Consider the following 17,879-nt stretch of genomic DNA (forward strand, 5'->3'; position numbering starts at 1 on the left):
GCTGTTTTCATACTATAGAAGGCTACCCAAGTCCGTATTTTAACAAAGTTCTATAATTCCTCTACTAAAGCCTGGAAAACTAGACCAAGGGGAGTCCTAGCGACCGATATCGCTCTTTTTACCAAAACGATACCTCGAAATTTGTAGATAATCTCCTTCTATATATATAACCTCACAAATAAAAATCCTTTCCAAACTGAAATGGGAAATTATATGGCAAAACAGGGACAACAGCTTAAGTCGAGAAAATTTTTTTTATAAAAACGAACTAAAATAAAAAAGTAAATATTTATTTTACTTTACATAGTATAAAACGATACATATATGTATTTCAATTCAAAACAAACTATTGCGACAGGTTTAATACATATATAGCATAAGAGGTATAAAATAAGTATTTTGGGGTAATATTTTCTTAGTGTACCATAGTTTTGATGCTTCTGCTTTTTACTCCATAAGCCTCAATACACCAACAAACACTGAAAACAAAAATCTCAAATGTTTGAGAAAAACATTGATTCTCAGTTTGATATTCAACATTATTTATCATTTGAAACAAAATATTTTTTCGACTTTTTCTCAAACGTCGATCTTCAACTTGAGAATAATTTGAGACATACTTGAAAATTTTTTCTCTCAAATGTATGAGAAAACATGAATTCTCAGTTTGTTATTCAGCATTATTAATAATTTGAAACTAAATATTCTCTCAACTTTTTCTCAATCTCAAGTAAAAAGTGAAGTGAGGCAAATAATAAATTTGCTTACCGAAAGTGGCACAACAGTGGATTCCATTTCGTTCCGCTTTATTCTCGTTTGAGGAAAAGTTGAGAATCCAAAAATTCTAAATTTGAAAATCAAGAAAAACTCAATATAAAAAATTATCCTTTTAGCTTGAGAATGCTATCAACGGTTATTTGAATTGCATTTGAAAACTAATGTGAGAAATAGACTGATTCTCAAATGTATCTCAAACTGAAAATTGACAAAAATGTTTTTTGGCACATTAAAATCCACCACTTACAGTAATAGGCTAAAAGCTCGAAATGCATCGTTATAATAATTGACACATAAGTTCAGGTCCGAGAGAACAATTCTACAAGGTTTCGTTGAGTCATCGGTATAAAAAGTTTTGCCTGGCACACTTGGAATATTTAACCCCATTTAAGAAATTAAAAAGGTCTCATATACGTCGTACGTGCTTTGAAATTAAGGAAACAATATACAACCCAAGACTTTACAAAATAAAAAAATTGTAAATAAAACAAAATTGATAAAAAATTTGATTTGTACATTTTAAAATTTTTAAATCGAAAAATTATATATAAAACATAATTTTAAATACATAATGACCTACTTATGCATATACTACATAGATATGTATGTACTTATGTATATATGTATGTTATAGAAAAATATCCATAACTGCTGGTTATATGGTTAACTGGTTAAAAGTAATTCTTTTCATTTTTGTAAAATGAGTTAAAAGTATAACCACATAACCAGTTAACGTAATAATCACGCCTATGCAAATATCGCTAAAGGTTTTATATAAATTATTTTTCTAGTTCACACTGATTAATAAAATTATTGACTATAACAGCAATAAAAGTATGCGGAACACAGAATAAAATATATTTATAGCACTTAAGTATGTGTGATCAAAGTAAAAGTTAACTGCCTTAAGTTTTAATAGGAGGATTCACAGGAGTCGACGGGTTCACAGGAGTCACAGGAGTCACCGGATTCTCATTAGCACTTTCACTTTGTTCCTTTTTTTTCATAAATAATAACGGCGCCATGCCTAATAAACATCCAATTGTAATGCCTACAATTCGACCCTGCAAAATAAATATATTTGTTTTTAAACAAATTAACATAGTTGGCGTTAAGGTTAAGGTTTTTTTTAATTGTTAACAATTCTTTGTTGTACTTACCAAATTCGCTGAATGCCGACTGGATTTCATTTCCATTTGAATCGGTGTTAAATCGGGTAAACGGAAGCCCATCATTTCGCAACCACGCTCCACATAATACGCTGAACCAATGCCTAATATATCGCTCACCGTATTACCAAGTCCAGCGGCAGCCATTGTTGAGATGCACATAAAGACGCCAAAAATGCTTTCGATTGAGTCACCCTGTGAATGCAAAATACAATGAATATGCGCATACAGATTGTAAGGGTTATTGAGGGGATAGGGGATATATAGAATATGGCTTTTCCCATTTGACCACCTTCTGCTTCTTCTACCACGCTACGTCATCTCCCCTAACCTTTCCCTCGTTCTCTTTCTCTATACCAGGCATGCTTAACCAACGAACCGATATCACTTCGTTACGATAATTAACGTTAATAAACGAAACAAAGTCATTTCGTTTCGTTTATTAACGTTAAGAACGTCAAATTAACGAAATGATTTTGTTTCGTTTTCTGCCATATCAAAACGAAATCAAATCGTTTATGTTGATTATTAATTTCAAACTATGCTGGCAAAGCTGATTGATGGCGGAGTCATTAAAGGTGAAAGCATTAGCCAAGCTGATTGCAACTTTTCTCATGAATTTTGACAGTACGACCATTTCTCAGTGTATTTTTGACATTACCACCAACGAATTGCACAAACAAATTACATGGAGTTTGTGTGTGTATGTCCGCTCGCTTTTACCACCTTACGGCTTCACCATGGCTATAGCATTTCCAGCACAGTTCAAACATAAAGTATCACGTTTTTGTTAACGTTTTTAACGTTAACGAAAGCTTTTCGTTTCGGTTAAAAACGAGATACAATTTATTTTGATAATTTCTTTATCGATAATATTTCGAAGTATTTCAACGGAAACCAAGTACTAAACTTTTCCTGAATTGTCATTTATCTTCATGATACATATACCCAATTCTGCCCAAATAGTGACCTTCTATTTTAGATTAAGACTGCATGCGTGGGGATTCTCTACACTTCTACTCGGAGACATTTTTGCCCATTTGCCATAGCCAGACTTGCTTTCTTTGATGAGCCCAAGTAGAATGAAATATTCACCTTCCCAGCCTTTGCCAGACTGGCGAGAAAACAATCCAACAGAAATCTGATACGCCTTGTTTGCATCTACAACTGAATGGGTAGTGAAAGTAATGACTCGACTTCGCTTCTTCCCCAGCTTGGCAGCTTCTACAGAGGGAGCTTGTTGTTATGCGACGCCGTCGGAGTATTGGTGAGCGCAAACACCTGTGTTTATATCCTGCAGATTTGTTTAGATTGGGATGGAAGCTATTTTCTTTCATATCCAAATATCCATAAGGACTTCTAAGGACACCTCGCAATAATCGTGATTCGTTCACAGCGGGTCCGTTGCCATAACCTCATATTGCTCGATTTTCGTCAGGACATTTAGGTGCCTTATGGACGCCAGCAAGGCTCGACACCTCCGCATGATATCTGAATATATCACGTGGGATCTTAATGCCTTAAGGCGGTCTGGCTGTCGACAAAGGTCTTCACATTTATGTTTTGGACCGTACTATCCTGCAGAAGTCAATCTGCTCGAATTTCGCTATTCGAATAGTTGATTTTTTAAATTATTCGAATAATCGAAACAAAAAGTATATTTGATTTTGCAAATCGAGCTTCGAACTTTCCGAACTTTCGGATTCCAATATTTTGGTAAGAGAGTCGAAAAATGGGAAAAGAGCCCCGAAATAGTCTTCAAAACAATCTTGAAATTAAGGGGGGATAAATGACCCTGAATTGGTCCCCGAGATCATCATGAAATTGATCCCAAATCGACCCGGGGGGAGCCCTGAAATGGTCTCCAAAACCATCCAGAAATTACTCCAAAGTTATCCCTAAATGACACTGCGAGAACGCCGAAATAGTCCCAAAGATCATCAGAAAAACACCACATATTGACTTCGAAATGGCCCCGTAACAACTACAAAATAGTCCTGAAATGCTCACGACAGTCCCCATAACCATTCCGATATGGCTCTCAAACCATCTAAAACCTTCTGAGAGTGACCGAAATGATCCCGAAATAACACCGGAGACAGTACCCTACCTATCCCAACGCTCTGCTACAAAAAGCTTATCCTTTGTAGAATTATTTTTATATGTTTCTGCGCTTTGAAACACGACGTAGCTCATATGGCCTAGAAGGTTTAATGTGGTCATATTAATCATTCCCGAGATGGCCGGGCTAGTACCTTAATGGTGCTTTATTACCGCAACGTACCGGATCTATATCTGGCAAATGACCATGAACATCGATAACACTCCCCAAAACCTTCGGGAAGTGTCTTTGTCGTTAATACAACAACAACGTAGCTCACTCTGGCTGAACTTCGATCTGGATACTGTAACAGGTTAAACTCTTACCTATCCAGAATCAACCCCGACATACAAGTTGTATGCCCGCTTGCAATGTGTTCCCACATGACACCAACCATATCTTTAATTGTAATGTGGAACCAACGCCTCTAACACCCCTCCCATTATGGTCCACCCCTGTTGAAACTGCAAGTTTCCTTGGACTCCCGTTAGAGGATATTGATGACAATTTGTGATCGGTCGCACTTATTGGGTGGGGCGAAGCACTGCTACAACAACAACAACAACATATACGGCTCCAGAGAATTAATATCACTTTTAATGCAATGGCTCGACTTTATAATCTGTTCAGATTCATTTCATATTTTTCGTTGCTACTGCTGCTCTGGCGTGGCAAATACAAACATTGATTTAAAACGAAAAATATTGAGTTTTTATGCTTAAAGTTTAACTATGACTATATGTCATTATTCGAATAATCGACAATGTACGATTATTCGTTTTGAATTAATCGAATTCCGAAAAACGAATACTAGAGCATTCGAATAACACTGTGGAACAAATTCAGGTTAGCAAAAGTTAGGTCGATTCTGAGAGTGAAGGGTGAAAATAGAGGCTATATTAGAAGACCCGTATCGCGGCGTTTGTTTATGTTCGAATTTTTTTTAATCGACCTTCGAACTTTGCAGTCAAATGCCGATTTTCAGCATATTGTTTGTATGATTTTTTGGCTATAACTCGTCGACTAATTGATATTTTTTTCAATCTGTTAAAGCAAAATTATTGCTAGAGACCTGTGCAACAATTAAAATAAAAAAAAAAAAAATTGATTTAGAAAATTTTTGTAGTGCTTATGAAGCAAAATGTTGGAAATGAAAAAAAAAAAAATTCCAACATTTTGCTTCATTCATCGACGTTTCATTTAATTACCGCAACAATCATGACGAAATTATCCAGGAAGCCAAAAGCAATAAACGGCACTGCGTTCACTACGCAAACTGCAAAATGTGTAAAAAGTTTTAAGTCAACTATGATAAAATTTAAAAACCGAAGAACTACTCAATACTCACTACGTCGTAAATCCGCCATGCTTGGTGGAAGAGCCTTAGCCGCTAATGAAAGAAGAAAGAAGAAATATTTAAACAAATTAATGCTAACATAATTTGGAGTACATTTGGATTATTTTTTCGGAAAAAACAATCAATAATATTTTCGAAATATGTAGCTCTGAATCAAATATTTTGTATACAAAACAAATTTGTGTTAGTGCTCTCTAATAGCTTTTAAGAGGATTAGTTTCTTTTATTGACTTTACCAGCTTTTTGTTTGAGCCAATCTTCGGGAAAGGCACAAAAACTGCCTGTGGGATCAACTTCGCCGAGGCGTGGCACCTGTGAGGGGCGGCCAAAGCGTGTACGCCATTGTGTTGCAGCCAATTTGCCTGTGTTTCGCATATTCGTGTGTGTTTGTGTATGCGTATGATATTTTTTTATATGTTGGCGTTGTTGTAGTCATATCAGAATTGACAGCATCAGCATGCGTATCCGAATAAGTGATAAATAGTATTGTGATTGTATTGGTTTGTGCAGACAAATATTTGCATAGAAACGAGAAAAAAAGGGGAAATAAAGTCAGATAAAATAAAAAAGAAAATTTTGGTGTAGGAAAATCAGAAAAAGATTCCGTGAATACGTAGCTAGAAAAAAGTATTTAAGTAGGAATTAGATATACGCTATATGAAATAAATAAACTGAAGTTGTATCATTAACTAAATGTTAAATTAATAAATAATTTAGAAGACTAAGTGCGAAATTTTCTTAATTCTATAGTGAGAATCTAGCATGCAATTAAAAAAATATGCGTGAGTACCAAGTACTCGTAAAGTTCGAAGTGCCAGCATACGTGTACGCCTAGGGAAGTATTGTTTTCAAATTAACCAAAACTCGTCTGGGGGCTGAGGTTAAACCACAACAGAGGTAACTTTACCAGAAACAAATTGTTTCGAGAATTTTGGGGAAAGCTTCGTCGAGTAAGCGGTAAAAACGTTTATACAACGTATATCGACATGTTATTGTTTTATTATCGCTATATTATTGGTAGCGCATTATTATAATCGAGTTTTCGTTATGTTATGGGTTTTGCAATCGACATGTAATCAGCTTGCTATCGTCTTATTGGTTTCTTATCGGCTTGTTATTGAAGGGTTACACATGTGTCATCGATTTTTTTTGGAGTTTTATAAAAGCCGATGAGTCATCGTTAACAAATCGATAACATGTAAATAACATATTGGTAACACTACGATAAGAAATCGATAACTTTTGAATGTATTTCTGACAGCAAATCCGATAACACGCAGATAAAAAAATGGTAAGATCCCGATAACAAATTTATACGTTTCCAAAAACAAATTTATATCCTTTTGATAGTATATCTATAACTTTTCTGTAAGAAATCGATAACAAGTAAATTTTTTTTCGATAGCACTTCGATAAAAAATTGGTGATAATCCTATAACAAATCAAATTGCTCATATATTGATATCATATCGATGATTTTTCGATGACAAAACCAAAACTTTTCGATAACAAACGGATAATTCGTCTATTAAAAATCGATTTTATTTGATTAAACTTAATTTAATTTCAATTGATTTTATTTTGTTTTATTTTAGTTCATTTTATTTTATTTCATTTTATTTTATTTTATTTTATGTTATTTTATTTTAATTCATTTTGTTTCATTTTATTTTATTTTATATAATTTCCTTTTACTTATTTTATTTTATTTTATGTTATTTTATTTCATTTCTTTTTATTTTATTTTCCTTTAATTTATTTTATTTCATTTTATTTTATTGCATTTTGTTTTATTTTATTTTCTTTATATTATTTAATTTAATTTATTTTATTTCATTTCATTTTAGTTCATTTTTTAAATTAAACAAAATTTTATTTCTTTTTTATATATTTTATTTTATTTCATTTCATATCATTTTATTTTATTTTACTTTATTTTATTTTGTTTTGTTTTATTTTATTTTATTTTATTTCATTTTATTTTATTTTATTTTGGTTTATTTTGTTTTATTTTATTTTACTTTATTTTACTTTATTTTATTTTATTTTACTTTATTTTGTTTTATTTTATTTTATTTTATTTTATTTTATTTTTTAAATTAAATTAAATTTTATTTTTTTTTAATATATTGTATTTAATTTTATTTTATTTCATTTCTTTTTATTTTGTTTTATTTTTTAAATAAAATTAAATTTTATTTTGTTTCATTTCATTTTATTTTATTGCATTTTGTTTTATTTTATTTTATTTCATTTTATTTTATTTCATTTTATTTTATTTTATTTTGGTTTATTTTGTTTTATTTTATTTTACTTTATTTTACTTTATTTTATTTTATTTTACTTTATTTTGTTTTATTTTATTTTATTTTATTTTATTTTTTAAATTAAATTAAATTTTATTTTTTTTTAATATATTGTATTTAATTTTATTTTATTTCATTTCTTTTTATTTTGTTTTATTTTTTAAATAAAATTAAATTTTATTTTGTTTCATTTCATTTTATTTTATTGCATTTTGTTTCATTTAATTTTATTGGATTTTATTTCATTTCATTCCATCCTTTAATTTAATTTTTTTTATTCCATTTCATTTTATTTTATTTAGGTTAGTTTGAAACTCACATAGACTAAATGTGTCCGCAGTGTTACCAGAAGTTTATTTAACGACCAAACTGAAAAACCTATCAAAAACCACGACCTTTGTTATAAAATGCCACCTGCTGCTCCTAGATCTGACCGCTGTATCACTCCCAATAGGTGGAGTCTTAGCCTTGCAAGCGCAGGGCGCAAGCACAAAACGCGCTCGATCGTTTGCTCCTCCAACCAACACGTCTTACATCTGCTATTACTGACCAAGCCTAATTTAAAGGCATGTGTCACCAGAAGGCAGTGTCCAGTCAGAATACCCGTTATGAGTTTACAGACCTCTCTTTTTAATGATATACAAAAGATTTTTAGTCTAAGGTTGTAAGGCCTGAACATAATAATCGACACTTTACAGGCTTGCGCTTGGACCCACGCCTTTCCCCGCTTTCATGTGCATCTCTCGACTTCTCTTACTCTCGCCCAAACTAGTAGGGACGTCTGCGGCGCAAGCTTCAAGGATGCGCCTTTTAAAGCTACATACAGTGCACTCGCGATAATATTAACACCCTATTATATGAACACCCCAAAATATGAACACTTTTTCACTTCCATCGAGTACTCTAAAATATGAACTTTTGGCAAAGGCTCTAAAATATGAACATTATTGATTTTCAAATTTCTATCGAATTTCAAGAGCCTCATAAATTGGGGACTACCCTAGTTATTTAAATTTAAAATGTACATAACCGTCGCCGAGAAATGCTCTCGTTCACTCGTATACACATGCTAACACGCTATGCTTTCTCTAACGTTCAGTCGGCAGTACAAATTTTCAAAATCGTTGGTTGGTCATTTCATGCGCGCATGATTGGAACTTCATTTTCTTGCAAAAAATTCTAATATTGATTAGTTTAAAAAATGCACACAAAAAAGCACAAGTTTTTGCCCTTAAGAGAAAAATCAGATATTCTGGAATATTTACGAAAGGGTGAAAGTGTTACTAATTTAGCTCGTAAGTATGGAGTGACAAAGTCTACAATATGCGGAATTAATAAAAATAAAAATGCTGTCTCTAAATGTGTCAACAATACCTTTATCGGTCCTGGAAAGAGGAAAACTTTGCGTCATTCAGAGTACCCAAGTATGGAGAAATCTCTGTATCGATGGTTTTTGAATATGAGAGACAAAAAGCTCCCAGTTAGCGGGCTTATGTTAAAAGAAAAAGCAAAGGATCTTCAAGGAAAATTGCTTTGAATTTAATGCCAGTGATGGATGGCTTCAAAATTTTAAAAAGAGATATGGCGTTCATTTGCTCCAAGTTTCTGGAGAAAAACTATCTTCACAGCCCCAGTTAGTTGACCCATTGAAAAAAGCATTAAAGGCAAAAATGGAGGAGCTTGGATTAAGTTGTGAGCAACTATACAACGCCGATGAGTCCGGTTTATACTGGAAACTTTTGCCACAAAAGACGTATGTGTCATCCTTAGAAAAAACTGCTCTAGGTGCAAAGATGGAAAAGCAAAGGGTAACTTTCTTGTGCTGTTCAAATGCGTCAGGATCTCATCAACTCAAGCTTCTCGTAGTCGGAAAGGCTAAAAACCCCCGTTGTTTTAAAGGTTGTGAGGTGGGTTTTGTCGAAGGCTGAGGTAAGCTCAGCCGCTCCAGGGTCAGGCGAAGGTCCCACTAACCTCTACCAATTAATGACACAATTAGTTGTTGTTTTGTTCCGAACACGCACACACACACGATGCGGCTTTTGCCTTTCGATGCCGGCAGCCTTTGATCCCAGAGAGAGAGAGAGAGAGAGAGAGGGGTAGAGAGAGACGCCACGGATAATAGCGCAGGAGCGGCGGAAAGATGACAGTACGGGTTGCGGTTTTCAGGAAACGGTGGTGATAATCAAGTATCCTACCCCAGAGAAAGCTTACGGATTGGTTCAGGCGGATTACGGTGGTGCTGCTATGGCTAATGATTGCACGGAGGGCGCAGTTTCACGTGTATTGGTTCCGGCGGATTACGGTGGTGCTCCTACGGTTAATGCTTGACAGCGGCGGGAAAGGAGGGCGCAGTTTCACCTAGGTGAAGTATAAGGTTTCTATTAATACTACCCAACGTCTAGATGTGTTTGTGTACATGGGTGCTGGGTAGACTCAGTACCCCTCTCAGGGAGCCTCGGACGAGAGTCCTAGCGACCATGAGCGGGGTAGTGGAGTCCACCGTTGCATTCGGCTCTGCACCCCAATCAGGAGGCGGGGGAGGGAAATGCTCCTCGGCCACCCTGAGTGGACTGTCCGCGCCTCATGCCATCCCCCATTTGTTGCTGGGTAGACCCAGTACTCCTCTCAGGGAGCCTCGGACAGGAGTCCTAGCGACCGTGAGGGGTGTAGTAAGGTCCAACGTTGCATATGGCTCGGCACCTCACCTAGGGAGCGGGATGATCCTCGGCAACCCTGGGTGAACTGCCCGCGACAAATGCCACCCGTATTAATATGTATTGGGCCTGGCATGTCCCTCAAGTGGAGCCCAGGACTGGTCCTGGACGCGCCTTGGGGGAACTACCCGTGCCCATCCGTCCTTCAAGGTAGAAAGGGAGCGTATCCCCTTCTACCCCGTGGGACGTTGTGCAAAGGTTGGTTTCCCATAGGTGAGGGGGGGAGATCCATGAGCCCGATGGGTTCGCTGGGAGTCTTCCCCGTTCACCTTGGGGCCCCTTTGATACCTACCATTGGAAGTTTGGCCTTAGCCTCATTTACCTAGGTGAAGTATGCAGTGAGTTGTGGCGTTTGCCATTTCATACTAGTTAGCGTATAAAATGGTTAAGAATTCAGCTCATCAATAACTCCTCGTTATGATAGCGAATGAAAAATGCACGCCAGATAGTCAGTACCACACGTGCTGAGTATGTTTGATTGTTCGCTGTTGGTACTTGGCATACTATGTGCGGGTGGTTGTTCGCTGTGCAAGGCGATCGTAGGGTATGTATGTTTAAATGGCATATTATGTGCGGATGGTTGTTCGCTGTGCAAGGCGAGCGTAGGGTATGTATATATTTAGTGTTAGGGTATGTATATATTTAATGTTAGGGCTGTGAGTAGGTTATTGTGACGTAGCATTTTGCTACGTTACAAGGTTTCGACTGCCCAGTGTATTATCGACATTCTAAATCCGCTTGGATGACTGCGGCTATTTTTAAAGATTGGTTCCACCGTTCATTCATACCTGAGGTAAGCTTTCATATATAATCCTATCTCAGTAGCTTAAAGCTCATAAAGTTTGTTTAGGTTACAAAGCTTTTGATGGAAAAGGGATTACCAGTAAAAGCTATCCTTCTAATTGATAACGCTCCATCGCATCCACCCGAGGATGAACTAAAAAGTGAAGACGGCTGCATACTAGCAATGTTTATGCCACCAAATGTCACCCCTCTTATACAACCTATGGATCAAAACGCAATCAGGATTACGAAACTTTACTATAGAAACAGTCTTTTGGCTTCTGTTGCTGCAAAGGGGTTTAATTTGCTTGAGGCTCTAAAGCAAATTACACTTAAGGACGCGATTGTTACTTTAGAATCTGCATGGAGTAAGGTAGATGCTGTTGTGCTATCCAAATGTTGGAGCAATGTTTTAAGTATGGTAGAAAATCAAGAGGATCCTGAAGATGACATTGTGAAGATGACATGTTCTTCGAAGCAACTTAATTATGAATGTAAGAGATTTGGAGGAAGGTGCAGCCAATCTTTTGTCATACTTGAGACCTGAGGTTTGTGTTTTAGAACCGTTCGTCAAAGCAGTTTTTAAGATGCTTGAACAAAAGAAACAACAAAAGAGGATTACTGATTTTTTTCGACATGAATTTTTCCAAAAATTTAACTGAATATGAATTTATGCATAACTAACTTTTTGACTGATTTTTTATTTCTGTAATGTGAAAAAATGAATAAGTAACGTTTCTTTTGCGGTTTTAAATAAAAAATATATGTCTTAAAACTAATTAAATATAATATTTTTCAATTTAGTTGCCTTTCGTAAATATGAACAATCTCGCACAACTGAACAGGCCTGGTTTTAATTAGTTCATATTATCGCGAGTGCACTGTATGTAGTTCTTCCGTTTTTCCCTATATGCCCTGGGACCCAATACAGATGTATGCTTTTCTCCGTCCCCATTATTTTTATTTCAGTTTTTTATTCTATTTTATTTTACTTTATTTTATTTCTTTTCAAATTTTAAATTTAAGAAACTTCATAAATCTTAATTGAACTTTTCAAAACTGTCATCAATATTTGAAAATATTTGCCCGGAATTGTGCGTATGTATAAAGTTGTGTAGCATATTCAATTTTGGTATAATAATATTTTCGTATCGGTCTTAAATATGAACTTTCGACTTCTATAAAAATTAAACTCCTTAACAAAATGTTATCACCAATTTCATTACTGAGAACATTCTCGCTATGAGCGAATAATGCGAGTGTCTTCACTATGTTTTCCTAATACAACATTTCAATATTCATTTAACATAACGGTTTATGTTAATTTTTAATAAGACACCCAACAGCGCAATAAGCGAGAGCGCAGCAAAAACATCTTGAGTACTAAAAAATCAAAATAGCTTTACACAAGTAGCAACAACAAATGCATTTTAATTTATTTAATTCGACATGCAGCGCTGTTTATTTTGAGTGGCAAAGTGCTGAACTTATTAAGCGGGTATTTACGAGTATATTAAATATTACAAATACGCCATGGTGGCAGTCTTTTGTACAACGTAGAAAGTAACTGAAAACATTACTCAGCTCGCCACAACAACAACAACACAAGGATAAGTGTGGGATCAATTTATAAAAACTCGATTTACCAAAGATTTTTATAAATTTTTTTTCAATGCTAAATAAAAGTCTAGAAAAATCTAAATAAGAGCAATTATATAGATTTGGGTTGTACAGGCAACTATATAAAGAAATTACATTATATTTTGTTAGTAAAACAGCCAAATTAGCAAAACCGATGAAGCCTTTCTTTGAAATCATGTTTCTCTGTCCAGGATAAGGAGAAACAAGAAACTATTTTATTGCTACATCATATACATATTTGAACTTTAGTCCCAAGCAACAGTAACAAAGTCCGACTAATTTTGATTTTCGGTACGTGGTGGACTTTATTTGGGATTCGTCCATGTAGGGGAAAACTTATATTGAAGATACTCTAAATCCCAGCATAATTACAGAGTCTAACTTTGAAGAACTAGCGGGTGGGGCGGATAGCCGATGTGGTCACATTAAATCAGAGCCGGCCAAAAGTTGCACATAGTGCAATTTGAGTTCATATTTTCACACAGACACTAACGATGTGCGATCACGATCGTTTGTTTTCGCTTGTCACTCACTAAAATCAACAGTGAATGCAAAAGGAAAAGTCCATGCTACTTTTTGGGCACATAATAAAAACAATATGCTGCAAGGTTAAGGTGACTTTTAATACGTTTTAGTTAGTATTATTAAGTTCCTTTGAACATACATATTAATATTGACGATTTAAGTATTAATAATTAATAATAATTAATTAATTATTTATAAATATTGACAATTTAATATAAGTAACTTTTTATACGTTCTACTTAGTTTTATTAATTTTTATAAATTTTTTTTTATTGAATAACCTTATGTTTTGAAAATATATATTTCTATCTTTACATTTACTTTGTTTTATAGTTCTTTCTTAATGAAAAAGTGATTTTTTTAAGTAAATTTTGCATTTGCATTGAAGAAAGACCATACCTTCTTTTATAAAAAAGTTTTATCTGGATAGCTCGACCTCCGCGTTCTTGGTTATATGAATATAAGTAAATATTTATGTATGTTTGTTTAATGGTGTGTTCAGTTTATAGGCAGATGAGTTTTCACTGAGAGCTTTTCATGGCAGAAATACATTCGGAGCGCTTGCCAAACACTTCCGAGGGGCGACCCCGCTTAGAAATTTTTGTTTCTAATTGAAAAACCTTATTTCTAAAATTTTGATGTTGCTTTGCCCGGGGTGTGAACCCAGGGCATACGATGTGTGGCGGAGCACGCTACCATCACACCACGGTGGCCGCCATGACCAAGATCCTTTTCCGCTTGCAAAAAAAGGGTGGTGTGATTTTAACAAATTAGTTTAGTTACTCTACTTTTCAGGCGGGGATAAAGGCAAACAGTACTTTATCAAGAATTGTTCTGGAATGCAAAGAACAGTTTGAGAGACTATACTCATGCGGGCCATACATCTACACTGTGTCCCGGGTCATAAAGGGATAGAAGGTAACGAAAAGGCAAATGAGTTGGCAAAAATGGGTGCGGCACTCGGTGAATCGACGGTAGATGTCTCAATCCGTTTGGGAGAAATCAAAAGAAGACAAGAGTTCCATATGATATCTATCAAACAGGAAAGGAGTGGACCGAAGCGCGGGGACAAGACTTAAAGCTCACGATGGGCATACTTACTGGGCTGCCCTTTGTTGTCACAAGCCTATAAGTTAGGCCTCGCCAGTAACAACAGATGTAAGATAGGCGGGCTGCAGAAAGAAATGGTTGAGCATGTACTGTGTTCGTGTACAGCGCTCGCGAGATCAAGGCTCCAGCTACGAGGGGTATGTGCAAAGGAGTTATTCTATAACATAAGCCCTGGTTATTAATTGGGGTTTTTCCGTTTGCTTGTCAAACAAATTCTGGTAACACTATGGGTACATTTAGCCTATTCAGTCTTTATTAAATCAAGTTCAACCTAACCTCACCTACTCTACTTTTATTTCAACTATTACTTTTCTTTGTGGGTGGGACTCTCTTTGCTTTGGTAATATTTTTATTAGGTAAATTGATTCCAACGTGTAAAAGATGATAAAGATATAAAGTGGAGATAGTTGCTTATGGTAGATGTCCACACGTATGCGTTTCACTGTACACGCATCAATTTGGAATGCGAACGCTTTGCATATTAACTTTTAGTAATGTTGTGTGCTCTTTGCTTTTAGCTTTATTGTGAGGATGCACTGGTGAGTTGGTCACAGAAAGGTTAGCACTTATGCTCTAACATTGCCAAACTACAAAATTTCAATTAAGTGAAAGTTATGTTAAGATTACTTTCCAAGCGTTTAAAGTTTGAAATCTACTTTTGCTTTATGTAAACAGTAAATTGATGGCAATTAGTCTTTTTTTTAACGGTTTATTTAGTTTGTAATTGAAATTTAAGTAACTTCCCGATAAGCTACAAAGTTGAATCTTGGAATATAGTTCAGACCCGGTAACAATGTTATGAAAAGAAGACTCCGCTCAAAAAAAAAATCGTATTTTTAGTGCAATTTGGCTCATACTTGGAACACATATTACATACAGGAATCGAAATCGCACCGCTAGGTGCCGCAAGGATCGAGATATTCAAAAAACTCGTATTTTTGGTCCAATTTGGCTCATATTTAGAACACATATTACATACGGGCCACCGTGGTGTGATGGTAGCGTTCAACTCCCGGGCAAAACAACATCAAAATTTTAGAAATAAGGTTTTTCAATTAGAAGAAAATTTTTCTAAGCGGGGTCGCCCCTAGGCAGTGACTGGCAAGCGCTCCGAGTGTATTTCTGCCATGAAAAGCTCTCAGTGAAAATTCATTTGCCTTGCAGATGCCGTTCGGAGTCGGCATAAAACATGTAGGTCCCGTCCGGCCAATTTGTAGGGAAAATCAAGAGGAGCACGACGTAAATTGGAGGAGAAGCTCGGCCTTAGATCTCTTCGGAGGTTATCGCGCCTTACATTTATTTTTTTTTTATTATTTTTCATTACATACGGGAATATAAATCGCTTTGTGAAAAAAAGTTCCCGATAGGTGGCGCAGGGATCGAGAAATTAAAAAAATCGTATTTGTGGTCCGATTTCGCTCATATTTGGAATACATATTACATACAGAAATAAAACTCACTTTATGAAAAAAATACCGCTAGATGCCGCAAGGATCGAGATGTTAAAAAACTCGTATTTGTGGTTCGATTTGGCTCATATTTGGAACACATATTACATACGGGAATAGAAGTCGCTTTGTGAAAAAAATTCCCACTAGGTGCGGCAAAGATCGAGGTATTTAAAAATTACATACAGTTCGGTAGAAGTGACATCAAAATACTTTGGAGTTCGAGGAGGGACAAGCACTGAATCGAGTAAAGTCCTTGGTAGGATTATGTATAGACGAGTTAAAAAATTGTCAGGAAAGAGTCCTTGTAATAAATGAACTAAATAGAATGAGAAATAACATTCAATTAAATAAACACTAAAAACTTGAAAATAAAATAATAACAAAAAAAAAAATGTAAGTTAAACTTATTTATTGAAAAGAATACCAACATTAAGTAATAATAATACTAAAAGCTAGAAAATAAGGACCTACGTCCTAGGTACTAGTCATCACACTCCTCATCAATCTAGGGCATTGATCAGACATATAAATAAAAGCGTTGGGTGCGTGAAATTCATACAAATAGTTTGATTTGATTTGAAAAAGTTTCATTTCCTTTAAGACAAATTTCATTTGTTTTGAAAAAAGTTCAATTTGAAAAGAAAAAAGAAAATGTTTAATTTGAAAAAATGTTCATTTGAATTCAAAAATGTTTCGTTTGAAATGTGAAAAAAGGTTAAATTGTTTTAAAAAAGTTTAATTTTAAATAGAAAAGTTTAATTTGATTTGAAAAAAGTTTCATTTAACTTGAAAAAAGTTCAATTTCAACTAAAAATTCTATAAGATATATTACTCTTAAACTTTATCGACGGAGCTTTTGGCGCTAGAATTTCGCCCGAAACTGCATGAACTTATACACTTTATGTTTTTCGGTAAGTTCACGTAACAGCACATAAATTCATCAACATCGCATTGGTTTTCAGTCTCAGTTTGTGACTCGTTTTAAAGCAGTTATATTTTTTACGAGAAAAAATTACATTGAGTACAGTAAAAAAAAAAATGTCAGCAAAACCAAATTAAACTTTTAAGCGCAAGTACATTGAAGCAAAAGAAAGCGAATGTATATGTAATTAAGTGCCAAAAGCGCAATAGCATAAGTGCCGCAACAAAGTTTCGGGCGTAATAAAATCGTGAAGCAAAGCCATGAAACTAAAATTGAATTGCCGATTTTGTAAATTGACATACCATGGTCAAGTCTACATACATACACACAGTTCACATCAGTGTGAACTAACTGTAACTGCAACCGAATATGTGTCAGTAGTTGCTCGTATTGCAACAGCTCGACATTCGGCAAATATAGCAAGAATGAAAGTAGTCGAAAACAAAGTAATATAATCTACTTACTTTAAGCTAGATAATATTATAGAAAATTCAATTCCCAATATGACGCTTTATTACCAAAGGATTAAGGTAATAAAAGTAATGGAATAATAAATAACTTAAGCTCGTCGGTTATGTTGTTCACAAAAGACAAATTTAACTGAACATATTTTTGTGATTTTTTGTTTTTGCTTCCAACAAGTACCCTTTTTCAAAACTTCATGGTCAGCTACTTTTGCTTTTCAACTGCTAAACGTTGCAATCAATTTAGTGAGCGGTATATTTAGCTGTTCGACTAGACATTTGTCAGAACCGGCCGGATCGGACCACTATAGCATATATCCGCCATATAGCCGATTTTCCAGAAAGAGGGTTTTTGTCATATCTTCTTCAATTTATCAGATTGAAGCTTCAAATTTCACCAAATGCTTACGTAAAGGGCATTCATTGGTCAGCTACTTTTGCTTTTCAACTGCTATACGTTGCAATCAATTTTCAGGTCACTTACTGTCTAATATATATTGTAGGCGCACCAAATTAAAAATATATGCGGGCATGCTTAAATTGGTTAAAGGTGAAAATT

The 17,879-nt window shown here is 34.9% G+C and overlaps 1 protein-coding gene across 1 annotated transcript in view; it reads right to left on the reverse strand.

Moving 5' to 3' along the window:
- Positions 1-274: 274 nt before the first annotated feature.
- The window catches only part of LOC137239727 (uncharacterized), a 133,133-nt gene continuing 115,528 nt past the window's right edge, over positions 275-17,879 (reverse strand). The window contains exons 3-7 of the mRNA XM_067765343.1: positions 5,641-5,766; positions 5,396-5,437; positions 5,256-5,323; positions 1,938-2,141; positions 275-1,841 (exon numbers count right to left, since the gene is read on the reverse strand). Coding sequence (XP_067621444.1) covers positions 1,683-1,841; positions 1,938-2,141; positions 5,256-5,323; positions 5,396-5,437; positions 5,641-5,766 — 599 coding nt within the window. The 3' untranslated portion in view covers positions 275-1,682. The remainder of the gene's footprint in view (positions 1,842-1,937; positions 2,142-5,255; positions 5,324-5,395; positions 5,438-5,640; positions 5,767-17,879) is intronic.

The sequence above is a fragment of the Eurosta solidaginis genome, chromosome 2, assembly GCF_040869045.1.
Source record: "Eurosta solidaginis isolate ZX-2024a chromosome 2, ASM4086904v1, whole genome shotgun sequence".
Taxonomy (NCBI): Eukaryota; Metazoa; Arthropoda; class Insecta; order Diptera; family Tephritidae; genus Eurosta; species Eurosta solidaginis.